Source organism: Lytechinus pictus, chromosome 16 (assembly GCF_037042905.1).
Source record: "Lytechinus pictus isolate F3 Inbred chromosome 16, Lp3.0, whole genome shotgun sequence".
NCBI lineage: Eukaryota > Metazoa > Echinodermata > Echinoidea > Temnopleuroida > Toxopneustidae > Lytechinus > Lytechinus pictus.
The window spans coordinates 10,604,746-10,632,736 of record NC_087260.1 but is presented as its reverse complement, the minus strand read 5'-3'; the positions used below and the strand labels follow the sequence as shown (position 1 = coordinate 10,632,736).

General features: G+C 38.5%; 2 protein-coding genes across 2 annotated transcripts; one reads left to right on the top strand and one right to left on the bottom strand.

Annotated features, from left to right (window-relative positions):
* Window positions 1-69: 69 nt before the first annotated feature.
* LOC129279682 (esterase LipI-like) lies at window positions 70-7,436 on the bottom strand. The gene is made up of 5 exons (XM_054915786.2): window positions 7,214-7,436; window positions 4,640-4,802; window positions 3,294-3,549; window positions 2,079-2,145; window positions 70-1,592 (listed from the first exon to the last, which is right to left on the bottom strand). Exons 2-5 carry the CDS (start codon window positions 4,778-4,780, stop codon window positions 797-799), a joined length of 1,260 nt encoding a protein of 419 aa, XP_054771761.2. The 5' UTR covers window positions 4,781-4,802; window positions 7,214-7,436; the 3' UTR covers window positions 70-796.
* A 19,544-nt stretch (window positions 7,437-26,980) lies between these two features.
* LOC135157097 (prostatic spermine-binding protein-like) lies at window positions 26,981-27,304 on the top strand. The gene has a single exon (XM_064111601.1). It carries the CDS (start codon window positions 26,981-26,983, stop codon window positions 27,302-27,304), a length of 324 nt encoding a protein of 107 aa, XP_063967671.1.
* The last annotated feature ends 687 nt before the right edge of the window (window positions 27,305-27,991 follow it).

Genomic DNA, 27,991 nt, shown 5'->3' with positions numbered 1-27,991 from the left:
TGCTGAGGTCGCCATCAAAAGGAAAATGACAATGAGTGCATAGAAGAGACAATACAAGTAATATGTTTTCAATTTGTCGGCCCATATCTATCTTTATTGCCTTCTGCCTAGCTATCTAGTTGTCTGCCTGTCTATCAACATACCTACCTACTTTCTTTTAGCCTACTTTCTATCTTTTGTTTGTTTCATTTTCACCCATTAATTCTTTCCCATTCTCTCTTTATTATGCTTACTATTTATTAATTTCGCCGACCCCCCCCCCCCCTCTTTCATACCATGTCTGCTTTTCTCTCTGTTTTCTAATTTATATAATTTTTCGTTATCTGTTTATTTTCAAACACAAAGTAAGAACAAACATTCTATTGTTGTAACAATTTGATTTAAACTCTTCAGTACCTGGGCAACTACACAATCATGATTAATCTGTACAGAAATACAATATACCATCGTAAACATAAAAAAATCATTTCACGTATTTATAAAAACACATTCTGCTAGATTAACAATATAAAGTGGCATTAAGAATCAATTAGTACGATCTAATTCAAAATACAAACGAATTAAACCTAGACAAGCATTTGAATATATTCATTTAAAAACGATGATTTGGATAAATACAATTTGTCAAGTTTTGTTCAATATGTAGTTAGAGGTATGACTCGTCTGTCGCGTGTATGATTTAGGTTTGACGAATACTGACTGCATTTCAATACGAAATTAATTGCACTTGAGAAAAAAAGTATAATCAACCAGATACTGCTGGTAATTATTGCAGATTAAAACGCAGGAAAATAAATCAAATGTTAACTCTGATGAATTTGATAAATCCTTCCTGCACCTGCTTTCCTGTTTCTGAATATAGTGGAGAATACCAATCCAAGCCGTGAAAGGCAATATCATAGTTAACCCAGTCCACATCGACACCACCATCTTTTAGACGATGATAGTAGAATATTCCGTCGTCGCGCAGGGGATCATAGCCGCAGGTGACGATGTAGGCTTTCGGCAGTCCTCGCATATCTTCGCGAAGGATCGGCGAGAACCGAAGATCCAGGACGGTATCTTTGAGGTCATTCCAGATCGCCTCGTTGCCGAAGTCGCTGGATTGGGGCGGGGCGTAGTACGCGGGGTCGCGGAAACTCTTGGGGATCAGCGAGTGGTTGAAGGTCTTGCGGAAGCGCGGGGAATTCTTGAAGGCGGCGGAAGTGTGGTTGTTCGCCGACATCTGCTCGACCAGGGAGTCGTTGAGGACTCCGTTGAAGTACGCGCTGAAGGTAAACCCCGTGATGGAGTTTTCAATCCAGGTTTTCTCGCCGAAAACATGGTTGTTCTTCTGGTACGAAGGTGTATGGTAGTCGAAGTGCTGCAACCAAGGGAAGAGATGCACCTGGAGACGGACGTCGGGAAGGGCCGGGTCATCGTGAATGGCCTGGACGATCGCAGCCGTGAGGTAGCCGCCGGCACTGTCACCTCCTACGGCGATGCGAGTTGGGTCGACTCCGTAAACGTCGGCGTGTCTCATCAACCATTTCGTAACGGCTACCCCGTCATCGTATGCTGCCGGGAAGGGGTGTTCCGGGGCCAAGCGATAACTGAACGAAAGTAGAAAATTAGAAAAGTCAGCTGGTAAAACCCTCTAAAACAAAACGAAATATTATTCCATTTTTTCAGATAATATAGGCTAATCATACGTTAGGATTTCGTTACATTTGGTCCTGGGACAATTGCTCTGCTGTAAATTCCACACACTGAAAAATGACCAAATTAAATCTTGGATTCCCTTTCCTAAACCTAACACAAAACCCTATTGCAACCCTAACCCGAACCCTATGTCTTAGACGAAGTAAAGCCCGGAGAAATGTCGTGCCACCTTCTATGCCAGACATGAATGAAAGAACCATCCCAAAATAGGTGGAGAAATTTATTATTAATTTTTTTCCCTCTCCTATCCTCTTTCCCCTTTTTATTCATTGATTGAAAATATATAGGGGCTGCCATCCCCTGTCCGTTGTGGCACTGCCCCTTTCATTATTAGCATTTCGATCATGAATTTCTGATTAAAAAATGTAGGAACTTACTCGACAGATATGACAACCATCCCTTCAAGTTGTCTTGCTATATCACGGGTACCAATTTCATAGATATCTGTTATGGGGAAAAAGAGAAAGAGAGAGAGAGGGAGCGAAAGGCAGAAAGAGAGGAAGGAAGGAAGAAAGAAAGAAAGATGGGAAGGAGGGAAGGATCAAGGAAGGAAGAAAGAAAGGGTTATATTAATTAGGGGCGGATCCAGGGGGCATGAGTTGACCCTTTCAAGCAAACATCAGTACAATGTTTCTTTCGTCTCCCCATTTTAGACGGGATATTGCCTCCTTTTAAATGAGGATGCAAGTTTATGTCCCTTTAATACTGATCTGACGGTGTACATGGTGTACGAGCTAGCACGCCCCCTTTCGCTCGTCAGATTTTTAGGAAGAAATCAAACCCTGTTCTTATTTTTTATTCTTGAAATTTTCCAAAACAAAATCGATAAACTTTCTGCCCCTGCACCATTTATGGACCCCTCCCCAAAAGGTGAATCGGGATATATCATTCTCTGAGTGAGCGCTGCGGCCGAGTGGATTAGTCTCCGACTTTGAAACGAATCCCTGTCATGGCAAAATTTATTTAAGCATCGATCCGTATTTTTCTGCACTCAACCCAGGTGGGTATTTCATGAAGCTGTTCGAAAGTTAAGAGCGACTTTAAGGACTGGTGATCCTTTATTGTGGCAAATGATATTCACCATGAATGTTTATTGGTGATTATTTAGCACGTAAGAAAGGTTCACCAGTCTTTCTTAAAGTCGCTCTTAACTTACGAACAGCTTCATGAAATAACCCACCCGGTGAGGTAGATGGGTACCTGAATATTATTCATTGAAATGCTTAATTGTGCCGTGCAAAAGGCTTGCCTACCTCAAGCCATGGTTCGAATGTCAAAGTGCCTTTGGAAGTGCATAGCGACTAGTGAATGGTACGTCATATGGGCCAATAGAGAAGTAATATCAACATTATTATGGGTGATTTCAAGTCCGGTGTTGGTGTTGGAAGCTTAATTTTTATTGTCTTTCCTCTCTGAAACCAATTCCAAGTTTATAAAAGTGATATCACAATATTAACGGGTCAATACACCTAGCGAGTGACTTTTCAGGACCAGTTTTATTTCATGTTTGGTGCTATGCTGATGTAAAAATTGACCTAACACCAACACCAAAAGATCAACACTTAACTAGAAATCACCCAACAACCACTCACCAACGCTTCCGACAGTAAGACCGCCTCCATGAAGAAAGATAAATGCCGGCCGTTTCTCTTGCTTTCCCTCTGTGTGCTGGTAGAAAAGTACCCTGACCCCGTCAAAGGTCGTGTCATCTAACGTGACCTCTGACCCATCTGATTGTGACGTCTTACCGGCTCCTAACTGATAGATTTTGGCTAGAGCTGTAAGGCTAGTTTGTATGACAGAGAAATCAATTGTTGAACCTCCGCGGACCAGGGATTCCAGGTACATCTAAGGCAATCGAAAATAAGAGAGATTAAACAGTAGGCCTAATAAGTTCTTCTATTTTCCATTTATGTTTTATTTCCACGGTCCCGCAACATTACGAAACTTTGATATAATAACATAATAACGTTAAACGGCATTTACATACATATGATAAAATTGAAATACAATTAATAAGCATTCAAAATATACCCTCCCCATGAATGAAGTGCATAAAACGGAAAAGTGGAGGAAACCTTAGAAGCAGAATGCTTGTAGATAAAGATCCCTTTTTGTACATAACATTTCAAAATTGATTTGTAATGCACGTGACGGAGAGATTATGACTAAATCACACACACAAAATAACAAAACAAAGAATAACACAGAAGGATGACATAACACTAACTACGAAAACAACAAACAAAAGAAATACAGTTGATTAATGAAACAGAACAAAGAAAAATAGGACAAGGGAGCTAAAGCTAAGACAGGGGTCGTGGAACCGCGGAAGCTGAAAGGACCTCAGACCAATCTTTATCATCATCATCATCATCATCATCATCCCCATCATCATCATGACCACCATAATCATCATCATCATCATCACCACCACCACCATCATCATCAACATCACCACCATCATCATCAGCATCATCATCGTCATCATCATCATCATCGTCATCATCATCAACATCACCACCACCACCATCATCATCATCACCACCACCACAACCACCACCATCATCATCATCATCATCATCGTCCTCCTCATCATCATCCTCATCATGATCATCACTATCATCATCACTATCATCATCATCATCATCATCATCATCACCACCACCACCATCATCATCATCATCATCATCGTCGTCATCATCATCATCATCATCATCATCATCATCTTCATCCGACGAAGAAGAAGAAGAGGTAAACGTGTGCAAAAACGTAAAAAATACCATCTCACTGTGATTTCCCGATGCCCCTCCTCCAGCTGCTCTGACCCCATTATCTAAATCTTTCCGCGATCCATGAACAAAAATACATCAGTAATTGTTGATTTGATACATAGGGAAAAAGGAGAAGGAGGAGGAGGAGGAGAAGAAGTACTTACAATTGATTTGCTAAATCGGAATCCAACGGTCTTCCAGTAAAACTCCCGTTTAGCGTCCATATCGGTTGGCATGGGAACGTACAAGATGATGCCGAGATAAACCCCGCCCACCAGGAAAAGCATTGCGACAGACAACCTCATCTTGCGTTGGTAGTCCTTCTGTCTGCACACCAAGAAATTTGATTTCCAAAATTATTTATCAATTTCTAAGAAATTTCACCTTCTCAATCTTACAGTGGCTTGAAATCGAATATTCATATGAATAAATGCCATCAAACGTGAAAAAGCAAAATATGTTTTCTAAAGCGCACTGGCCGCTGTCCATACCTCTCCTTTTCATTTTCTTATCTCCTTTTTTCAAATATTTATTTTCTTCCATTTCCCCGCTTTCACGACTTGGAGCGGTCGCTCCCTGCCCCCCCCCCCCCCCCGGCGCCGCCCCTGTGCAAAAATTAGCTTATACTTGTCTGCTTGTGTTAAATGTTGTTATGTATTTGGTGGAGAACCCAACAGGATTGTTTTTTGAAAATTTCATTGGTATTTTCAACAAACTAGATTTGTAACCAACCTCCAAGAACATCTTTTAAATACCCTGCTCCCTTCTTAATATTATCCCACTCTTTTCATCATCTTTTATTTTGTAGTTTAACTTGAAAAATAAAGGGGGTGGATGCCCTTGTCCACTGTTGTGCTGCCTCTTTTGCAGCCGGGAAAACAATTTCCTTTTGGAGTGTTTTATGATCTATTCATAGTAAACACTACAGACTGTGCGGATGAGACGGTAATTTCAAGATATATGTCAGACAAATATTCACAATAATTATTTGTGATATCTAAAGCAAATAAGTTCAGAAAAGCAATAACAAGAAGATGATGTTTCATCTAGTGGGGGCGGGGGCTAGGGTTTTGCCCCCCCCAAAAAAAAAAATCACGACTTAGAATAAAAAAGAGAAAAGGATAGAGAGAAGGGTGAAATATTCTAATATTTTCAGAATATTCAATGTCAAAATCCATAACAAAATTTAATTTTTTTTAAATGAAAAATTTCGATATTCATTTTTTCGAAATATCTGGCCCCTCAATCTTTTTGGCTCATTACGCCACTAAATAGTTTCAACTGCTTATAAGTGTCCGGACATCGGACTCCCAGTTAGTATCTTGAACCTACAAGAGAGATAATCATGTAACGGTGTTTATGAGTAAATTATCACAAAATGATTTAATTGGATTTCATCGATTAAAAGTGTAAATTATGTGTCATGTTTGTTTGTGTCGATAGTTAAAATAGAATGCAATAATTTTGTGAAATGGGGGTTTTGCATGAATTAGGTATGAACATGATGAAACAGACATGACTCGTTGTCTTAATCATTGTGCATCTCACGTTATAAAACATCAATTACAAATGAACTGTCAAATATTGTTTTTGCCCTTCTGAACATGCTCAAGCTTGTGATTTGATGAGCCTGAATACATCATGGAGATTTCCCTAGTCAGATCAGGGAATTTCTTGGTCAGAATGTTCAAAGGGGGTTGATATGCTAGAAAGTGCAGAACACACAGCAGTGTTGCATGCATGCATGCAAACTTGGAATGGGCTGAAAAGCACCACTGTTACGTAATAGACTGTGTATTCAAAACCACCGAAGCGAGACCAATTAAACATTTTCAGAAGAACAAAATATGAGCTTCCTAGTACCATACATTTCATTGAAAATAATTTTTATTTTTTGAAGTAATTTAGCTGCATATCAGAGGTACATTTTTTAGGGACGCGCTGTATAAAAAATTTCCGCTCGCGCTTCGCGCTTGCATTGAGATACAACAGATTGTTAAATTGAATATCCATATCTGAGTTTGTTCTTTATATAAAAACGTGTAAAAATTTTAAGTTTTCAAGTCAAAACATCAAAAGTTCTCAGCTCGCGCTTCTGTATCGACAGTAATAAGAATGTCCCGGTCTAAAGTCTAAATCTAAAATATAAAAAAAAGTCGGCTCGCGCTTCGCGCTCGCATCATATATTTAGTGTTAATGTTGCCTAAATTTCACTCAGAATAAATAAAAAATTACATTTAGAAGACAAATAGAGGGACAGAGGGTGGGGCGGAGGAAGGGGGTTTGAACAGGAAGGGGAGTTAGAAGAAGAGGCGAGAAAGAGGAGAGAGTGAGAGAGAAGAGAGTGGGGAGAGAGAGAGAGGGAGAGAGGGGTAGAGAGAGAAAAAAAAAAGAAGGAAGGAAGGAAGGAAGAGTGGTAGAGGGAGAGACTAAGGAGGGGGAGGGAGAAAGAGAAAGAGAGAGAGAGGTGGGAGAGGGGAGGGTGAGAGGGGGGGGGGTGAGAGGGAGATGGTGAGGGGTGGGGTGTTGAGAGGGGGGACGTTTGCGTTAGAAGGTCACTTACAATACAAGGTCATTTACTAGAGCAAACCTCAGGAAGCACCAAACAATTACATCGCTGCAAAATACATGTACACAATTTCGAATATAACATCACAAACATGAATTTATGTTGATTTACAAACTATTATAAGACGGTGATGAGACAAGCACATTGTTTATAAAATTAAAGACATTACCTGCTTCAAAAAACGGAATCCTGTTTGAGCAGATTTGTGTGAATTCCCGCACTCAAATGACTCAAATTTTTGCGCGAACCAATGTCGTCTGCTCGTCGTACAACTACAACACAGGAAATAAACTTGACCTTTGTTGATAGTGTCTCAAACAGATAAACAGTGCTGGATTAAACAAGCATTAATCGATACCCTTTGTTTAACTTAGCAGCGTACACGTCTGATTAATGAATAACATGAAATTAAGAGATGGTTCTAAAGACCAACATACGGGACATATTAATGGCGGGATCCACCGTTTTTCTCCCAAGGGGGGGGGGGGGGGGCGGAGGGTGGGGAATGATACAAACATGATGAGACCATGTTGGGTATTACCCATTCCTAATGTCATCACCAGTGGCATAATGAGCTAAGAAAAAAACGGGGAGGCATGTGGCGTATGGTGTATGAGTCGCGCGCGAGCGAAACGAGCAAGTAATTTTATTTTATCTCTTTTAAATGAAAATATAATTTTGAGATAGAGTATGAAATAATATATATCAGCTATTATCACTCTTGCCCTTCTCTTTCATTCCTTTTATTCTCCCTTTTATATGTTATTCTTGGTCGTGGAACCCCTTTTTAGGGGGGGGGGTTAAGTGCCCAGGACGACCCCCCATTTATATGCAAATAATCTCAAATTCCCCCCTTCCTCCCTGTACATTATTCTCTGCATCCCATTAGCCCCGATTTCATGATTTTCACCACATTATCTTTCCTCTTCTGTAATGTTGGAGAAGGATCGAGGGATGTCCCAACTTATCCCCTTCCTTTCAAAAGAGAGGGAGTCAATTCACCAGTCTCCAAATGTAAACAACTATGTGTATAATTTATTTCAATCGACACCCTATGACAATCGGCTCATACCGGGATTTTACTGCAATTTTACACGAAGACAAGTGTGAATGTTGCAAAGATACACCTGAAAATGTTCTCCCAAACAGAAAGTAGGTCATTTTAGCAATCACTTCAGAGACGCTTTCTATAACGCAGAGAATCCTTTGTCAAAGCAGCCTTTGTCGAAAATCGATGAATCAAAAGAATAGCGTCGTTATGGACTCTGGACAAACGACATTTGCATTTTATTTGTCTGGTCCGAATCTTATATAAGACGATGTCCTGTCCCGTTCCACCAACCTTCGACAATGACCTCTTGGTTCCATGACATTTGCTCCGGAGACAATTGCTCCGATGGAAAATCAACACGTTAAGCCAAAACTAAAACATAACCTTCCAAACTAAATAAATCCTAATCCTTATCTATACACTATTCTCAGCAAAAAAAACTCTATAATATTACTGTAACCCTATGCCCTCTGGGATATCAAGACCGGAACAAATATCACAGATGCTATTATGTCGTGTCACTGACCTCTAATTCTGTCCATTGTGATTTGACGGGCATTTTCAATAGATTCTGAATGTTGCAGAAAGCGTCTGCGAAGTGGATGCTAAAATACACACGTCCATAATTATCATGACATTTGGTTGCACCATTATAGTTGGAAAGTTGATACGCTGGTTACATCGGCGAAACCAACCACAGATCGACTATAGGTATTATGTTATTTACAATGACAAATAATTGGTCGGTTTGGAATCGGTCTCGTTGGTGTGGCTGTAATATTACAGTGGATCAGATTTTGTTGTTTGCGAAGCAACAATCATTTGCCAGGAAATGTATTTAATAATAGTAGTAATACTGTGCAACATTTATTAATAGCGCATAATATACAATGTTTCTAAGCGCTGCATATTATTCATGCTATTACCCCGGCTTGAGCACGGCTTTAGCACGGCTACTCTTATCAGGTGCTCGAGCATTCAAGAGTGGAAAATGTAGACAAATGCGTTACCAAAGGACGCAAGTGCTGCTTTGGGATTCGAACCCCGGACCTTGTGGTTCGAAGTCCGGAGACTTATCCACTGAGCCACAACATCTCTATTTAGGAGATTGGTTCCTGGTCGTCTTAAAGGGTCACGGTGGCATTTATACCCAATAGGAATTTGATTCCTATAACAATATGCAGCGCCGCTTCAGCTCACATGTTATCCTATTTTGTTAAATAATGTTTTCCTATTTTGTTAAATATGTCTTGAAATGAAAATAATATTACCATGTTCCACTCTATTAAAAAATGTATTATCCGATTGAGTGTGAAGTAATTTGGATTTTTAAGTATATAAATATATAACTCTACATACATACCACTCTTATCTGAAGTTGAGCAAGAATATATAGTTTGGAGCGTTTTTTTATTATTTTACAATAAAGAAGAAAAAAAATGGTTTGTATTTCGGGAAGGGGGGGGGGCTTGCATACTTGGGTTATTGAATCTATAACGGGGTCCCAACGGGGTATATGACTGGGATATAGGACCAGGCGCCCTCTCCATTTCTTTCCCCATCTACTCTTTCTGCTTTTTCTTCTTTTTCTTGTCTCTTTCTATCACTCAGTCGTATTTTACTTTATCTTCCTGTTCTACATACCCCCATCCGTCCCTCTATCTGACAACATGTTCTTGGAATGAAAGCTAGAAAAATCAGAGTTACCGGAAGGTTTTATGGATTGCCATCACACCCGCGAAACACCACACCGTCCCGCACGCGTGGTGCTTCATAATTCATTAACTTCTACTGGCGAAAAATTATCTCGCGCGAGGTGTGCTGATTCGGTCGCCCGCAAAGGTAAGCATAGCGCTGGCTGTTTGGACACCGGGCAAGATGGCTGCTTTAATCCGCCAGAGATCCGTTGCTCGAATTTTACGCGTTGACGCGGCCGAAGAAAGAAAATCTTTAATTAATCGAGCATCAACCGGTTGTGTGTTGCCTTTTCGCCAGGGGACATTAACACGAGCAATCGCCTGTCATCTATTATTAGAGTATTTTGATACCGACTAGAAAACTAAACCCCCTTCTTTTCTTCAGATCAGCTTGACGTTTAGTCTTCTTTTGTATCATAAAATCTGACTCTGTTTTGACGTCTCCTCGCGTTAGATGACTTATATTTTGTCGGCATGGTTGGAATGCATGCATGCAAAAAGTTGGAGATCAACTCATGTCCTGATAATGAAAAAGAAATCTGGGATGATTTTGATTCTTTTGATAATTCTCTCGTGATTTAACCAAAATGAATAAAATGAGTCGATTCTGTTGGCGTTCAGCCACCATGTTCACGGTAAAAGAAATGTGCATAAAATTGAATGTTCTACTATTCATTATCAATCATTTAATTAATTCATCATTGTATTCTCAATACTGTGCATGGTAAACGAAATTAATATTTTTACATCCTGTGATGGCTAAAACTGAATATCCTTCATCCTAGATTGGAAAACTAATCACGTGACACATAAAGGAAAATCAATGATAATAACATCGAAAAGTTGTAAATCAATCTTATTGATAGCAGATGTCTTTACCCAATCCCTCATCCATCAAAATCTGTAAGATATGCTAAATTTTAATATCTTATAATGTAAGAGTTAGACGAAGATTCGGGCGGGGGCGAGCATATTGGTGGCACATGCCTTTTAGCAAATGTTGTGCCCCCTTTGAAAGAATACATGATAAGGCAAGTCCACTAATTTTCGCTTGTCAAAGTGTTTTAGCCACAAATGGAACAAGTTTTTTTACTTTCCAATGGATTAACATTTCTGATCAAACCAACATCATCATGATTGTAGCAAACCTTACACGTCAGCGGCCTTTTTTTATGGCAGTTATTTCGCAAAAGGTGAGCGCTTACGCACAACCATACATCTTTGTCTGCACATGCATGCACATAACAATTTTCTTTTCTCGCCGGTGACGTTTGATGCTGAAATTGCGTGTTGCAAATATAAAGCTGCGCCTTATATACGACTTTTTCATGATATCAATTTCAAAGTGTTGAAAGCTTCCAAGTACTGGTTTAATAGCGCCATCTATGATGATCTTGGAAAACTGACCTCAACCACTTGACACAAAGTATCATGCTTATAGGTAGATTTAAAAAAAAATGACAGTTTTGTTTGAAATGTACACATTGTACTCCAGTCAGAAATGTAATGGTATTCTCTAAGACCAAGAGTACCACCTACGTTTCTTTATATCCAATATATTTTAAATATAAAGTCTTTGAACAGCCTTATTTTCCTCTAAAAACATGGAAACGAAATTGAAGAGTTGAAATCCTTCTAAATAAGACGTTGTCAAAAGAACATCTTTAAAATGGTGGCAGCGGTGGGATTGAATATCAACGCCGATAAATGGTGTCTCGAATGATTGTCAAAGGGACCATGGATGACTGTTTTCGGTCAAAAGATGGGAATTTCTTCTAAAAGTAGAATGATTAGCCAAATTTTCTTTAGTTGAACCCATTTCCCGTCCCGTTTACTCTTTCTTCCATTTCTAGGTTTTGTCATGATTGACATTCTTTGTGATTTTGAACCTGAAATCTTTTGTTACTTTGATTGTGTTTTGTGAACGGAAATAAATGAATCTCAAATTTCAGAGACGCCATTTGTATTTTGTTTGTACCGGAAACGATGCGAGCCCGATTTATGTTTTTTTTTTTTTTTTTGGGGGGGGGGGCAGGGGAGAGGGTTTGTTTAGCTTTATCAGTGGTCTTGTTCTTTCACGACAATCCCCAGCTAATTATTATATTTGACAGCTTACCCTGGATCTAAAACCGTCAAGCAACTCGGCAGAAATCAAATCTCAGCCTAGCCTGTGTTTATTCTGAAGTCTAAAATCAATCAGGAATTCGATTTTCGCTCTTCGAGTTCTGAGCAGACGACACTGCCCAACATCACGCGCTGTTTTTCCGCGCGATTCACGGGCCACTTCGTCCACCTGTTAAAAGCAGTTCGATATTCTTCCGCGATGGTTCGCTGGGGAGTCGAGAAATTACATTACGGGCGAGCGGTAGACATCGCGAGGCGATGATAAGAAGAAACGTATAAAAAGAAAAGCAGTATTTATAGACCAAAGCCATGACATATTTGGTGTACTTTTTGGATGTAATCATGTAGTAAGCAATTTGGAAACAAGTTTGGATACATTGAACTTTGTGTGACGAAAGCAGCGAGTCAAGAAATACTAGGGAATTCAAAGATGGGGATACAGAGAGAGAAAGTCAGAGAAAGGTGTTGGAGAGAAAGGAAGAAAGAGAGTGAGAGGGATAGAGAGGGAGGGAGAGAGAGTATTGGTGTCTAACGACGGAGAGATAGCGACCAAACGACCAACGATAAGGACCGTAATAAAGAAATCATATATGATTGTATACACACAGACAAACAGACAGAGAGAGAGAGAGAGAGAGAGAGAGAGGGGGGGGGGTGACATTCTGATATAGTTAGAAAATAAGGAGATGGGGGAGTCATAAAAGAAAAAAATAATAAAAAGAAAGAAATAAAGAAAGAAGCTAAACAGACCGATAGGAAACAGGGGATATGAAGTTTGAATGTTCAATGTTATTAACTCCGGTGTTGATTTAACACCAGCCCGGAATCTATATATGTCCACACCAGAGAAATATTGAAATAACACCAATTTGGAATCAAACCGATGCTGTTTTGATACTAATTGGTGTTGTATAAACACCTATCTGGTGTTGGAACAAAGACCAAACTGGTGTTGTTTAACACTCCTCTGGCATGTCTGGTGTGGACATATATAGATTCCGGACTGGTGTTACATCAACACCGGAGTTTTTCAGTGTTCCTACGGGAGTTACCACAACAGAAACAGAACAAAATATTTACATCTGGGACCGATCTTTAACGTCACCATCCGAAAGACGCGACCATGGCTCGAGCAACGAACCTCTGTATCAATTCATAACTCCCCCTATTCTATTGTCTGTGTAAGAAATTACTGTCTTCTCGAATTATTACTTTAACACCTTTAAAAAGTTATTTACATATCAAAACTTACAGTCGGCGATCAAAGTAATTATTCATGTTAATCGATTTATGTCATTTACCCAGTACAATCAATTAAAACCTAAATTGAAATTTTGATGAGTAACGGACGAATGCGGAGGCTTTATAATTGGCTTCTAAGGTCGGCTGTTCAAATAGCATGGAGTAAAAGATTTACTTCTAATTTTTCTCGTTCTAGAAAATGGTTTACAAACGCTTTCGAGAAAAAAGACAAATATATCTCAACGACCCTGATATTTTAATATCTACCTCTGATATTGGAAATTAAACAAAATGGGAGTCCTCCTTCTTCTTCATCAGAATTTGTAATGTAAACTGATTTCGCCATTACCACCGCTTTTCAATTTTGATTTCATTGAAATGGAAACTTCTGAACAAACACCACTGCGCATCAATATATATATTTTCCCAGGCAAAGAGCCCGCGCACACACGATAAAGATGGCGTCGTTGGGCAAAGTAGGCCCTTCAATTACCGCGCTTGTTTATCTTTTTTTTCGAGCGATGATCTTTTCTTGCGTTCTCTCCTGTATGCGTGCTAAATTGAAAATCATCTCTTTTTACTTTTGGTGTTGATGTCTCTTGTATGAACTGATGCAGACGAACTTCTATAGATCATTTACTTTGATAAGATAGCGTGAGAATTATGTCTTTGTGACGTAATCACTACATGATAGCCAGCGGCTTTTTTTCAAACTGTAGCCAGTAGCCTGCCATTTTCATGACCTTGTGTTATTGCAAATTATCCAATCATTTTGCAATAAAGATTATGTTTATCGTGCAAGATTATTGTGAAAGTTGTATAAATACGGCCCATTATATACCTCAGGCTATTTTAATCCTACAACCTCTCACAATATCATATATCCCTCTAACTTTCTCTCTCTCTTTCTAATCACCCACACTTTCTTCATCTTTCTTTCACTCTCTTATTCTCTGCTCTTTCCTTTCTCGACATCTCCCTTTCTTTCTTTAAATTTTTATTTCGCATTCGCTCGCTTTTGTGTTTGATATTCTCTTTCGTCTCTCTCTCCCTCCCTCTCTTTCTCTCCCTCTTTCATCCGTCTATTTACCTGTTGTATTATTTTCCTCTGTCTTCGACACACCAATTCTCTCCATCAACTTTTTTATTCTTTCAATTCTTTAAGTGTACCTCTTTACTATCTCCTTTCTATGTTTTTTTTCATATATCGATAATTATATGGCTACTTCTGGCCCAAATTGTCAACTAAATTTACATTCTCGAGTTAAGTACTTACGACGATTCTGGAAAAAAAAATTATATTAACAAAGAAAACAGTCCTTTCAAAAGCTTGGGCATGCATGCCTTTGGTATATGGATAGTTTTCCTGTGTATTGAAAAAAAAAATCTTCATATTTTATATCAAGCATACTAAATCAATTTGATTTGAAAATAAGACATAATAAAAAAAATACTGGAGAATCAATAGAATAGTTGTCTATTGTAAACCTAGCTTATCTTATTATAATTAGACTAAAACGGTGTTGCCGTAAACGTGTCATCAATCACAAATCAATATTAGGTTTCAAAATGGTCATGTATAAGTGCCACTACTGACTGCACACTGACATATTAACATGATTAATGCCGATATCCCTCTTGTAACAGAATGTATGAATAGAATTTTTTTTTTTTTTTTTTTTTTTTTTACAAACAAGTGCACACCTAGTTACCAATAATGCATATAGCATTTCCATTTATTTGAAAGCAGGATAAAAGAGCATTGTAGATTAAATGCCTTGCTCACGGGCATAGGTGACGTGGCCGGGGATCGAACCCCGGACTTTCCATGTATAACCAGGCGCCTTAGACCACTCGGCCACGGCACCTCCATGTTGAGATTGATCTATCGATAGCAAAACTGCATCTTTTGTATTTAGTGTTTTTTTTTAAATTTGATAATAACTTCAATTCTTTACATAAAGAAAGGGAAATACATATAGCAAATGAAATATCACCTCGATACAAATAAGTAGATACATTGAAAACTCATATACTTAACTTTCTATATTTTCTGTTCTTTCTTCTACTTTTGAAACACTGGCATAACATCTCAAATATTTTTTTTTTCATTATTTTTATTTGCAATCGATTGTGAATAGTTTCTTGTTGTCGTTCAAAGTAAATGTTAATCAGAACTATCATCTTCATACTTAATATTTTAATAACACAACATAATAAATGCCGGGGCACGCGGATGGCAGTCATCCTTCTCCATTTGCCGAAAATCATCCAAAAATGAAATAGGGTCTGGCAAAGCTAAGACTATCACCTGTCATGTGACACGATCAAAGGATGAGACGGGAGAAGATGATAAAATCAAGAAGCACGGCATGCTTGCTTCTCCCCTCTCCACCAAGAAATGTCAGGATACTGTCCTCATATAGCCGTAAATACTGCCCCAGACTCGCAAACAGGTGTCTCCCTAAAGATTCGAAAGGGCACGCCCCCGTTCTCCCGATCCCTCCTTAAGGTATGGTATCTTCGAAGCGTCCGTCCGCTCATGTCCGAGCAGGATTTGCCAAGTGTGTCACGGATGACCGGCGGCTGGGGATGCAGGTGATAACGGGTAGTTGACACCGGAGCAAAGTAGTTTTTCCCAACAAAAATATATATTTTTTATTTACAAGTAATTATTTTCATTTATTTGTATGAAAATATCAAGAATAAAATCATTATATGGACTTAAGCTAGGTTAACGAAGATTATCTATATTCATTATTCTAAAAAAAACTCATAACATCGGAACACTTCGTTGCCTGTATCATACTTGTTGTTTTGTTAGATTTAAAATCCTGGTTGAAACGTAAATTCAAATTGAAATAAAATAAACTAAAAATAAACATTATGGATATGAGAGAATGAGGGAAGAGAGAGAGAGAGGGGGAGAGAAGAAGAAGGAGGAGAAGAAGAAGAAGAAAGAACGAGTACCGGCATATATAACGAGAAGGAAGAAGAGGGTGGGGGGGGGTAGAAACACATAGAAATAGAATACAACGGGAGAGAGGTGGAGGAAGGGACGGAGGCAGATGTGAACTTGGAGAAAAGAGGGAGGGAGGGGAGAGTAAACTCTACTTTCTGAAACGCGGACAATTTGCTTCAAAACCGGACCAGATTTTTGGTAGCACTGGTCCATCTCGATGGTAGAGCCAAGTACTTACTTATGGCAAAAGCTCTATTTGCCCAGCTTTGCTGCGACGCGCACGCCGAGGAGTCACAAACAAGCGACATCAGGAAAATAAATGAGCCAGACTTGATGGGAGAAATTGTAGTCTCCTTAATTTGCCTCGGTTTGGCTGATTCCAGAGACTTTAGGGGGGTTATATTTTTTTAAATAGAAGTAACGATGTTGATAAGTCACAACAGCGTTACAAATAAGCAAAATCAAGAAAATAAATGAGCTAGACTTGATGGGAGAAAGTTCAGTCTCAAACTTGCCTCATTCTGGCAAATTCCAGAAACCTTAAAGTGTTATTTTTTATATAAGATGTTGTTAAATCACAAACAAGCGTCACAAACAAGCGAAATCAAGAAAATAAATGAGGTAGACTTGATGAGAGAAAGTTCAGTCCAAACTGGCCTCATTCTGGCAAATTCCAGAAACCTTAAAACCGTTATTTTTTATGGGAGATGTTGAGAAGTCATAAGCAAGCGTCACAAACAAGTGACCTCGATTGAAAGCTATTTTTTAAATAAAATGTATTGATAATAAGTTGTTTATCATCATTGGGATATTGGATAAGAGAAAGACTAAGCATCGCTTTTCCATGATTGTAAATGTGGAAAGCTCATACAAAGCAAACTGTTTAGAATACGCATTTTCCGTATTTAAACGGTAGTTATGGTATAAATGTGACCATAGTTTCCCCAATGTGATGATCAAAAGGCTTTTTAAGTTTGCATAATTCTCTCTGGTCAGTAAATGTTGTTAAATGAAATTGCGTATCTTTGAATTGGCTACGCTGTTGTATAAAGGAATGAGAGTGAAATTTTCCATCACGATAAACAGTTTATCACACTAATGGGGGCGTTGCAAGAAACTTGCGATCAAATATTATTGCAAGTCTATTTTCGTTCCCGAAATCAAGCATAAAAGTGCCGTGCAATTAATTGCAAATTTGCGATTGATTGCTAATCTGCTACTTGATACAAGGAGTGTAATCTGATTTACTATAGTTAAAAGTGATCAATTGTAGAATTGCAACAGAATATTTGCGATTGATAGCAAATATTTTCTTGCAACACAAGATCATCTGTCCACACTTCAAACAAATTTCCTGAGATTATTTCTTAATTAGATGGCAAAGGATAAAAATAGAAGATTAATCTGGATTGTCTTTTATCTCATTTTTTTTCTGTGTCAATGTGGCTGCAGATGAAGACTATATAGGTGATGGGATTTGAAGAGAAAAATGCACCCCCTGATGGATTGAAAGGAGGGAACACTTCTAGCTCTGCCAAGTGACGGACTCGGCAGCTGAACGCACAACACATTAATGATAATCCATTTGATTCTTCTCCCACGACTAAATAGCAAAGTCTGACGTTCGAGTACCGACCTCCATTAACCCACCGAATCCTAGAAAACCATGGCATCCATAAGTCTGCAAGGACCGATCGGACGGTTCGGTAGTTGATCGGGTTACATCCAGAAACAGGACGTGTGCGAAGACTTCCGGGGAGTGTTGGTTCCACGAAGTACCTCGTCAGTAACATTTAACTGACAAATTTGATCTGAGCCTATCAGATGCAAGGATTTCAGTAGCTTATAACAAATTATCAGTGATAATCACTGACTAATTCCTTCATGAAATGCTCCCCGGATTGATGTTTGAATTGAAGGATAAAAGCAGAGCACCTTTAGCTCCCTTCCTCTTCCACAAAGGCACGGTGTGTAAAGTTTTTTCGTCGCTATGCTTTTTCGCGGTTCATCTTTAATGCAGCGCGGTGGCGCCTTAATCGCGGCGCCACGCTTTGCTTGATGACCACGTGGCCAGGTGCTGGCGTCTCGTTGGCATACAATACAGAGAGGCGCGCATTAAGAAGTGTAATTATGACTGGTGTTATTAATCTCCAAATCCCACTGACTTTGCGGATTCTCTTCGAAGGTTCGACGGCACGGGACTCCTTGATTCTCTCTCCGTGTTACTACCATGAAACATTATCACGAGGCTTTGTCTGCAAAGAATGACTAGCTAAGCAAATAAAGAGAAGTTGACAAGATAATTAGAGACGCTGACTGGGTATCGATCCAGATATAAGGTGATAAGGCATGTATTTCATAATTGAAATAATAGTTGTCATGTGTGTGAATTTCCGAATTAATGCTGATTATCTCACCTTAAGAGAACTCTTAATGATTGAAGTCTGATTCCTGGGATATGTTTCGGTCGCAAAATAATTGGCTTATAAGGTCATGCATGTATATAGGCCTATTATAAGGAAGAAAAACCTGGGATGATTAAGGCTCATTGTTTATTTTTCAAAAGTTTGTATAGCTTGAATAAATTTGGAACAAAATGAATCGGAGAAATATATAAACAGACAGAGAGAGTGAGAGAGGGGGGGGGGGGGGCGGAAGGGTTTGAAGATAATTGTTCTCTTAAATGAATCAAGGCTAAACATTTATAACATTGAAAAGTAGGAAATAAAAAGAAGATCGTGTAATCATCTAAAACAGAAAAAAAACTACTTTTAACTTTGTTATGATTAAACCAAATCGGGGACTTCATGTTTTGTTAAAGAGTAACGAGGAATGGCATAGAGACATAGGAAGAATGAAAGAGAAAAGAGAGATGAAGAGAAAGAGGTAAAGACAGAGAGAGAGATTGGGAGAAGGGGGGGGGGGAGCGTCTACTTATGGCTTCAGGGATGTATACAATTCACTCCCTAAACAGGAAGCACCGTTCCGGCTGGTCCATTTCAAAAATCTTTTCCGCCGATTATCGCACGCGCAAACGAACGCACGGGGGCGCGCACTTTATTGATTCAGCTCTCGTATTGGTTTGATGGTTGACCGTCCGGCACGCGCGCGTGCGCATCGGCACACAGCACGACTTCTATATTATAAACTTTCGGTGTTTTTTTCTGTTTGGTGGTCTTGTTTCCCTTTGGTAAAACCATTAAAGTGAACTTGCCTTGACCCACTAACTCCCAATTAATAAATTAGGTTCAGTACAATATGCATCTCGGACATGAAGGATACATTTATTTGTCACTCAAACCATGCATGCACGACGTGTTTTCTAAAATGTTTCTAAGAATGCTACTACTGAAATAAATATAGGGCATGGACTGGCTTTAGCCTATGTCAACTCGGGTTCTATGAACATATTATGTTCTATTGAAGCACCTCGAGACCTGCACCCAGCATGGCTGTCCTCAGTTCACCAATGGCATGAAGGCCTGCGTCTTCTAGCATTTATTCCAATTTTAATATGAGTACAATTTTAGACCAGCACACGTTGTTGATTTTATGGATTTGATGTTTAGTTACATCGTCTCGACATCTTTTCTCAGAAATATGACAAATGAAAGAAAGATAGGGCGGCGGAACCCCTCCCCCCAAAATTCCCTGTAGGGAGGGGTTGCATATTTTAGTAGATGGAAAATGCCCTTTTTCGAAATGAAATGAGCCCTTTTTCAAAATGAAATACCCTTTTTTGAAGTAAAACATAATACATTATAGGTTAGAAAACCACAAAATTTCGCACCAAATAAAAATAAAAATTCCCAAGGGCTATCCTTGCATTATATATATATATATACAAAACAAAAGAATGAATCTACGGTGAGATGCACACCATCGCCAAAAATTACAAGGAACCTAAACTTAGGGGGGAAATCAATTCACCGTTCGAAAATGGACGAGCATTATTAAGCTTGGTATACTTGAGATCCGCTCTAGAAGTTTCCCCATTCTTAAAGATGAGGCGACTCATACCAACTTAAAACGCACAGTGTAAATCCCAACTCCCCACAAGAAAATAGAAAGGGAGAGCAAATGCGACCTTGCCGAGTTTGGGCACTTCACCGGGCTATCGGTGTTAAGTAGTGCGGCGTCACGAGCGGGCGCCGGCCCGTAATGGCTTTGGAGTGGCGCTGTAAGTGTTGGGTGCCGAGCTCGTAAGTCGAACGTGCATGGGATGCTACGATGGCTCGACCGGGACTTTTTTTCGGGATACTAAAACCCATCGAAAAGGGTAAACAAGATGACACCCCCTTTTTCGTCCTTTAAAACTTCTTATTCATCGTCAGTGCAAGCTAGCTAGTCGTTGGAAGGGGACATGTTTTATGATGGCGATGATGATGCGATCAGTGTCATGGTTACAGTTTGTTCTGTCACGTGATACTCAATTGATAAGGCGATTGGTGTCTCTGGAGTATAGATCCCCTGCCGTTATTCTAAGACCAAAAAGTGGGTGGGTAATAGCTCAGATAAAAGATGAAATTTCAGCTATTATCATGACAGTTGGGAACACCAGTTACTGACAGGCGTCAAGCATGTTCTAGGCCTATATCAAATAGTAATATTTCATGCGAAGGAAAAGAAAAGAAACTTAATATTAAGATTGTACATCCTAATGCGAAAACGGATGAAGCAGAATCTGAGCCCTTTATCATTACCATACTTTCTCCTAATGATAATGGTTTGTGGTAGCATATCAATATTATATGTGTCGTGAATACCATGTAATTTTAATAAATAGGGGGCCTATGTATAGTATAAGCCTAAAAGGGAGTGCGTGTACATGGAGTGTATGATAGTGTTGATCCATCCTGTTGAATTGTAAAAGAGGCCCTCATTATCTCTCAGTTCGCACTGTTCAGCAGGGAGAATGCGCCCTGCGATGCTATTGGATAATAGTTCAGCAGACGACCCCGGAAGTGAATTCGTGACTGATAATATGTCAAAGTTGAAACGTATCACTGCGCTGCGGATGTGTCTCTCTAACTAAAGGCATGCATCCAATATCATTCGGGTCGCCGGGTATCAAACTTCCATGAAACAATCAACTCGCGCTTAATTACGCTTCTCCGTGACGGAGGCTTTACACATTTAAGACGTCTGACAGCTGCCAATTCTTCGGGTAATTTGTGCCAATTTACCCCTCGCTCCGAGCGGATTCGGTTCAAAATCCGCGCCCGCATTCAAAGCGTAACTTAGCGAACCGGACACCGCTCGCGCCGCGAGCGTTGCCTGGCATTAGCAGCGCTTACGGCAGACCGGGTCGTATCCTTGCGTTACATACCATTGATTTTTCCTCTTTTCGTTTCTGTCACAATCTCACCATCCATCTTACGTCTCTTATTCGCGGCTAAAAAGTGCGATGCGAGGGGTATTCGTCAGAGAAAGCACATCAAATATACACCACAAAATCTGGTCGATTATTCACCGCAGTTAGGCTTTTCGCCCAGTCGTTTTGCGGACCGTCGGACGCTCTTCAGCGCGCGATACTTATACTCAGCTACCCAGCGTCGCTGGCAAAACGACTGTCGGCTATGCCTGAACGATTTATTTACGCATGCAGGTGGTGCGGCTTATCCATGCATCACCTTAAGCTTTATCTCTCCTGTTGGACATCGCGCTCCTCTCGACAAGGGTATCATTTTTCCACCCCTCAGCCACTGCCGGCATCCATCCGCGATCGATGAAATTAATGAAATTTTCACTTGCGCGTGCCGGATCCGTGAAGTGAGTTATTTTCCGAAGCCACTTAAACGCAGTCCGTGTTCACACCCGCCCCCGGTTTCAAACGCTCAACGGTAACGATGACGCTGGAGACTGCACGTAGGGCTTCCAACCTCAAGGATTAGCGAGAAAAAAATATGCTGCCATGCTTACCAACCTTATACTCTCTTTAAGTCGTGATTAATTATTTGGAACAGTTTAACCCGTACTTCTTGATTGCACGGGGTGTCTTGACCTAAAAACTTATATGTTTTCTCCAATAATAGAAACTTCATAGAGCAGGAAGGTGTTCCAGAACAGTGTTACAATGAAAGCTGATCGTAAATTCACCCACTTTACGAACGACTGAAATATCTTTGATGACAAATTCGAATATCACTTATTTCGATTCCTTGCAGCCAAACTTGAATTGACATTTTGATCTTAGCTGTTAAAGTTTTGATTTTCATTACATAACAAAAATAATATATTGGTTACTATAGAGAATATATATAGAGATCATAGAGAAAGGAAAAAAATGTACCAAATAAAACATTATTCTCAACAAATATGATCTACTACCAATTAATTGTTACACTTACAATTTGCAGGAAGATTGACATCGTAAGCAGATTAAACTGACAACCAAGGATTGAAACTCATCAAATTGATTAATACATTTATAACAGTGTGTAAAACAGAATGGTAATATCTGTTCATAATTTTTATGATGAAGATTGGGATTATATAAATGAGGATGACGGTAATAATGGTAAAGATGAAGGCCATGGAGATGATGGTGATGATGGTCATGGTGGAATATTATGATGGTTAAAGAAATAATCAAAGGAAGAATTCTTTAATGATTTACTGTGTCACGAAACCAAGCTGAAGAATATTCTCGCCTCGACGCAAAGAAATACCCGTGACTAAAAGCTTGCGTAAAGAAGTCGATTTTATTGCAGGTTCAAGACTTCAAGATGAATCTTCAACACACATGTGTATGTATTTCAACACAAGCGCAATAAAATACCAGCTCTGAGACATACGTCTCCCTCTCTTTCGTAGCTATACTATTTTCTAACTAAAAGTCACTTTCCTTCCACTATTTATAACGTACCGTTACATAAATATTACCCACTATTACATAAAAATATATAAAGGAATATATAGAGAATTCTCTACCCTATGTTTCTCCTTGTCCGAAATTACATAAACTACTCTAGCCAATCAAGGCTCAGGACTGACTTAAATAAGTTATATTATTCCTTATCTTTTGAAGAGATACATAGAGAAACTACTTGAAACCAATCATCTCACAGGACCACCTTACATAAGCGAAGGAAGGTGCATTTGAAGAAATACATAACGAAACTCCTTTGGACCAATCACATCATAGGAGTTCCTTACATAAGTTAAGTTGTTCCTTGTCTGGAGATGGATACAAAGAGTTACAAACAATAACCACTTCTGGCCAATGATGTTGTAAGGCCATCTTGCATAAGTGTCTGGAAATGAACTGAATTTTGGTAAACATGGTAAAGAGAAACTCTTTCTGACCAATTGCAGTTTAGTACTGTCTTACATAAACAGTGTTTTTCCATACAGGGGTGATGATGTTTATCCCTCCCTTGACGTTTGTATCAAGGACAAAGACTACTGCAGTAGGAGAAAAGACCCTGGCCTATTTTGAGCCATGGTCTTAAGACTTGAAGCCATATGAACATAAATCCTGGCATGTGAAATGGGACAATATATATACTATTAGGACTTTCACATGCCCACTTTAATCTTTATAGGTACACACCTATTATTCAGAACGAATATTATTTAACTGTGACAATTGCTCCGTCACAAACTGAAATACTGAAACAGAAAATATACTTCAGAAATTCTGATAATGATATAGATTTAACGGTTGCCTCAAATGAGTAAAGAAATGAGTATCCTTTTGTAGATTCTGGTAGATAAGCATTTGAATGTAATGTAAATTAGTTCTTAGCTGATAAACACGTTCCAGTCATCCTACATTATTTCATTTATGCACAGCGCAAATTCTTGCGTTCCTGGAGAAATGGCACCCGGAAAATAATAGGCAAATGGAAGCCTCACTGTAAAAGCAGATGCCAAAGTGTCATATTAAAGTGTTTCTTCAACATCGTTTAAGGAATATTAATGTGTTATATAGAATGTATGATTACATTGTTAAAGGGATTGTTAAAGGGATGGTCCAGACTGGAAGTATTTATAGCTTAATAAATAGAACTCACTGAGCAAAATGCCGAAAATTTCATCAATATTTTAGCAATATTTTGTGAAAACAGTCGTCATGAATATTCATTAGGTGGGCTGATGATGTCACATCCCCACTTTTTCTTTTGTATTTTATTATGTGAAATTAGGTTTATTCAAATTTTTTCCTCCAAGAACTAGAAAAATTGGATTGACAACTGATTTAGTGTGTTAGATATTTATTGCTGCAATTTATTTCACTATAAGGGAGACATATTATTCACACAAGTATGAAATAATGAAAAAAATATGATTTCATGTAATAACATAAGAAAACGGAAAGTGGAGATGTGACATCATCAGCCCATCTAATGAATATTCATGACGACTGTTTTCACAAAATATTGCTTAACTTTAAACTTCTATAACTTTATTATTTGTTATCCGATAAATATTTCCAGCCCGGACCATCCCTTTAATACAATATTCAGTTTTCCGTACCTCATCGCTTTTCGCTTCGTCGTGACTATTACCCTATCATTATGATGAAGAGATTAGGGGTAGCTTAACATTTTGTCAAATTCAAGTATGCCTATATTAGTTTGGATACATGGTATCCACCATGTCCACATTTTGCTTATCATTTTCATCATCATCATCATCATCATCATCATCATCATCATCATCATCACCATCATCACCATCATCATCAACAGTGTCATCATCATCATCATCATCGTCATCATCATTATTCATCATCATCATCATCATCATAATCATCATCGTCATCATCATTATTCCTATAATCAAAGTTATTTGCCTTGAATCCGCAAAATGTTTTAAACGTCACTCTTTGCCGAAGCCAACGCTAAAGCCAATAAAGATCTCGAAATTCGACGTCAATCCTTATAGTTCCGTATCTTGCATCGAACCAGCAAACTTGTACGTAGTTCTGAATTTCCTGTTGACTTGATTTCGTCCCTTATCTGTCGAATATAATGACGAATGCTGTTAAAAACAAGTTTCAGACTCGTAGGCCCGTATGCTGAAGTCGGGTTTAACTTAGACCATAACATGCATAATCTAACTCTGTGCTAAAACTATAAAAAACCCAAAATTTCAAAAATTTCCTTACATTGTATGTTTCTTATGCTAACTGGGTTCTTTCCTAACTCGTGAATGGTGAAGAAAACTTTCTCAATTATCCTTCTCAGGCAGTTAAGAATAATTTAAGAGTCAAATAGCTGAATCATTGAACCTCAACTATTAGAGATTTATGTCACAATTGGCTATCCATAGTTAAACCACAACTTTAGCCCAGAGTTTAAATCAAAACCGAAGTCAGAATACGGGCCATAAGGTTAATATTGAGTTGACTTAAACAAATCTTAACTACAAGGCCCCATATGTTGTAAAAAAAAATGAAGCAAAAAATCACTATTCATAGGTTAAAAAAAAGTTAAAAAGTAAATATATATATAGTGATCTGATTTTTTTTGGTCACAGATATCCTGAAATTGTCTGCCAGAGTTTTATCTTTATTTTTATTTTACTTTATGTTTATTTATGCATGTATACATTTATTTATTTTTGTTTATTTTATTATCATCTTTTTTTTTTGGTTTGGGGGGGGGGGTGTTTATATGTATATCTACATAAACAATAACTAATAAAACACACATCGCAGTTCGGAATTTTTCTTTAAAAGCAAGAGATTTTTAATTTTAACTTATACAAGTCTTTAACACAGGCTGGCTGTCATTTTATGAGAACAATTTAGCGTGCAAAGCTGTTTTAAGCTGTGATGTATACAGCCTTGAGTAAAACAACTATGAAACCATGTCACGTGATGATAGAGCTTGTGTATATGACGCACTCTAAAAACACAGTAACATTTTACCCAATATTGGTTAGAAAGGGAACATGCATGTTTGGTGGGTACTTTTTATCCCACATTGGGGTATTTCAACGCAACATTGAAAACAAAAAAACATCTTTTTACCCAACCAACATGCTTGTTCCCATTTTACCCCATTACCCAATATTGGGTAAACCGTTTTAGAGTGCGTCATGGTGTCATGGCGCCCTCCATCAGATGATATAGGAATACACGTAAACAGAGTTGTCAAGATAAGATGGCAGCACGATGATATCTATGCATGGGGCTTCGTGTTGGTATTTTTAGGCATTTTACTGGACTTTAAAAAATGTTTAAGAATGAAAAGTGTGAAAGCTTAATCCCAGAATCTAAAAAAAAAAACCCAAGAAAAACAATGATATCGCCACGCAAGTACTGTTTTGACATTTTCTCTATAATAACTTATAGACACGAAAGATAAACAAGAGATTAGGGGGAAACGTCTCTGTCCTCGCATCATTACTACTATTAATTGATATTTAAAAACTAAATAGTTGTATCTGTCCGAAAAAAAAACATATCAGAATATGTCATATTCTGATTATACTCATGTAGAGAAAATCTATTTTGTCTCTGCAATAAATGCAGAAACACCTATAGAAAAAAAATGTGAATACGAAAGCTGCCCTATTATACTTTGTCATCGTTAGTTGTTGGGGATTAAATAGGAGTGTGAACACGGTGGATGGACGGGAAGAGGGGAGAAATGTATCCCTATCGGGGGTGAGGAGTCCGAGGGGACTGGAGGAACTTAATTGAAAAGAAAAAGGGCTGGTAGTATCGATCGATTCTGCGATGAGAGAAATATATCTTGTTGATGCCCCCATCGAAGTTAGATGCCGGATCAGACCCTGTACAGTTATTGTTCTTGGGGTGATGGTGGATTTGGTAATTGAGTTAGAGCGAATGCGATGATGCGATTGTGGACTGTGATTACGATGATAACGATGATGATTTTGACGATGGTGACCATGATGACGATGGTGATGATGCTAAATGATGATGATGGTGATTATGTCGATTTAGCTGATGATGATTATAACGGTGGTGATCATGATGACGATGGTGGTGATGATGATGATGATGATGACGATGATGATGATGATGAAGAGGGTGATGATGATGTTGATGATGACGATTATGTCGATTATGTCGATGGCGATCATGATGACGATGTGGATGATGATGACGATGAAGGTGATGATGATGACGATGACGATGTTCATGATGACGACGATGGTGATGACGATGGGAATGATGGTGATGAATCTCCCACTTCCCTTTAATTTGAGCCATGGTCTAACATGGTCTAAATACGTGCTGAAATTATGAAAAACTGCTGATTTTACCAGTTCAGTTCAATCTGGTTTATTCCTCATTCGATACGAAAGAAAACACACTAATAATAAAATAGTATAAAACGATTTTAATTCAATAGTAGTGAGACAATGATAATAATATTTGAAGATTCTGCTTTAAAGACACACATAATACGATGAAAATTTGAAAGGAAAGTTTTATAGCTCCATGGGAAAACCATTTAAAAGACTTTATAATCACGCTCTAAAAATAAAATTTAAGTCGCGCAGCAAGTCCCCAAGAATCTACCGGTTTTTTTTCTTTTTACAGTGTATAGCAAGTGAGGGTATACAATCTGAAAGGGTGACGTGTTACACTAAAAATGAAGGGAGACTTCAAGTTTCAAACAGTTTTAATCATCCCTGAAATGAAATTGATATAGAATGTTATAGGCCCTTTACAAAGGTTTTCATTTGTTGCTGACCCTCTCATGTATAATCTCTTGTGTTTTTTTGTGAAATTGGCAATTGTATATGTTATGCATTTTTATGTATTTTTTTATGAACAAATTAATTTAAAATTGAATTGACTCGAAATTGAAAACATGTTGGTACCAGCAAAAAACATGATTTTCACAGAATATATGAAAAGAAGCCTGACAATAGCTCACGAAA

Coding starts and splice junctions, on each gene's coding strand:
- LOC129279682 (XM_054915786.2), bottom strand. CDS start 4,780: ATGAGGTTGTCTGTCGCAATGCTTTTCCTGGTGGGCGGGGTTTATCTC. Junction 3,550..4,639: donor TCCGATTTAGCAAATCAATT/GTAAGTACTTCT, acceptor CGATTGCCTTAG/ATGTACCTGGAATCCCTGGT. Junction 2,146..3,293: donor TCTTACTGTCGGAAGCGTTG/GTGAGTGGTTGT, acceptor TCCCCATAACAG/ATATCTATGAAATTGGTACC.
- LOC135157097 (XM_064111601.1), top strand. CDS start 26,981: ATGGTGACCATGATGACGATGGTGATGATGCTAAATGATGATGATGGT.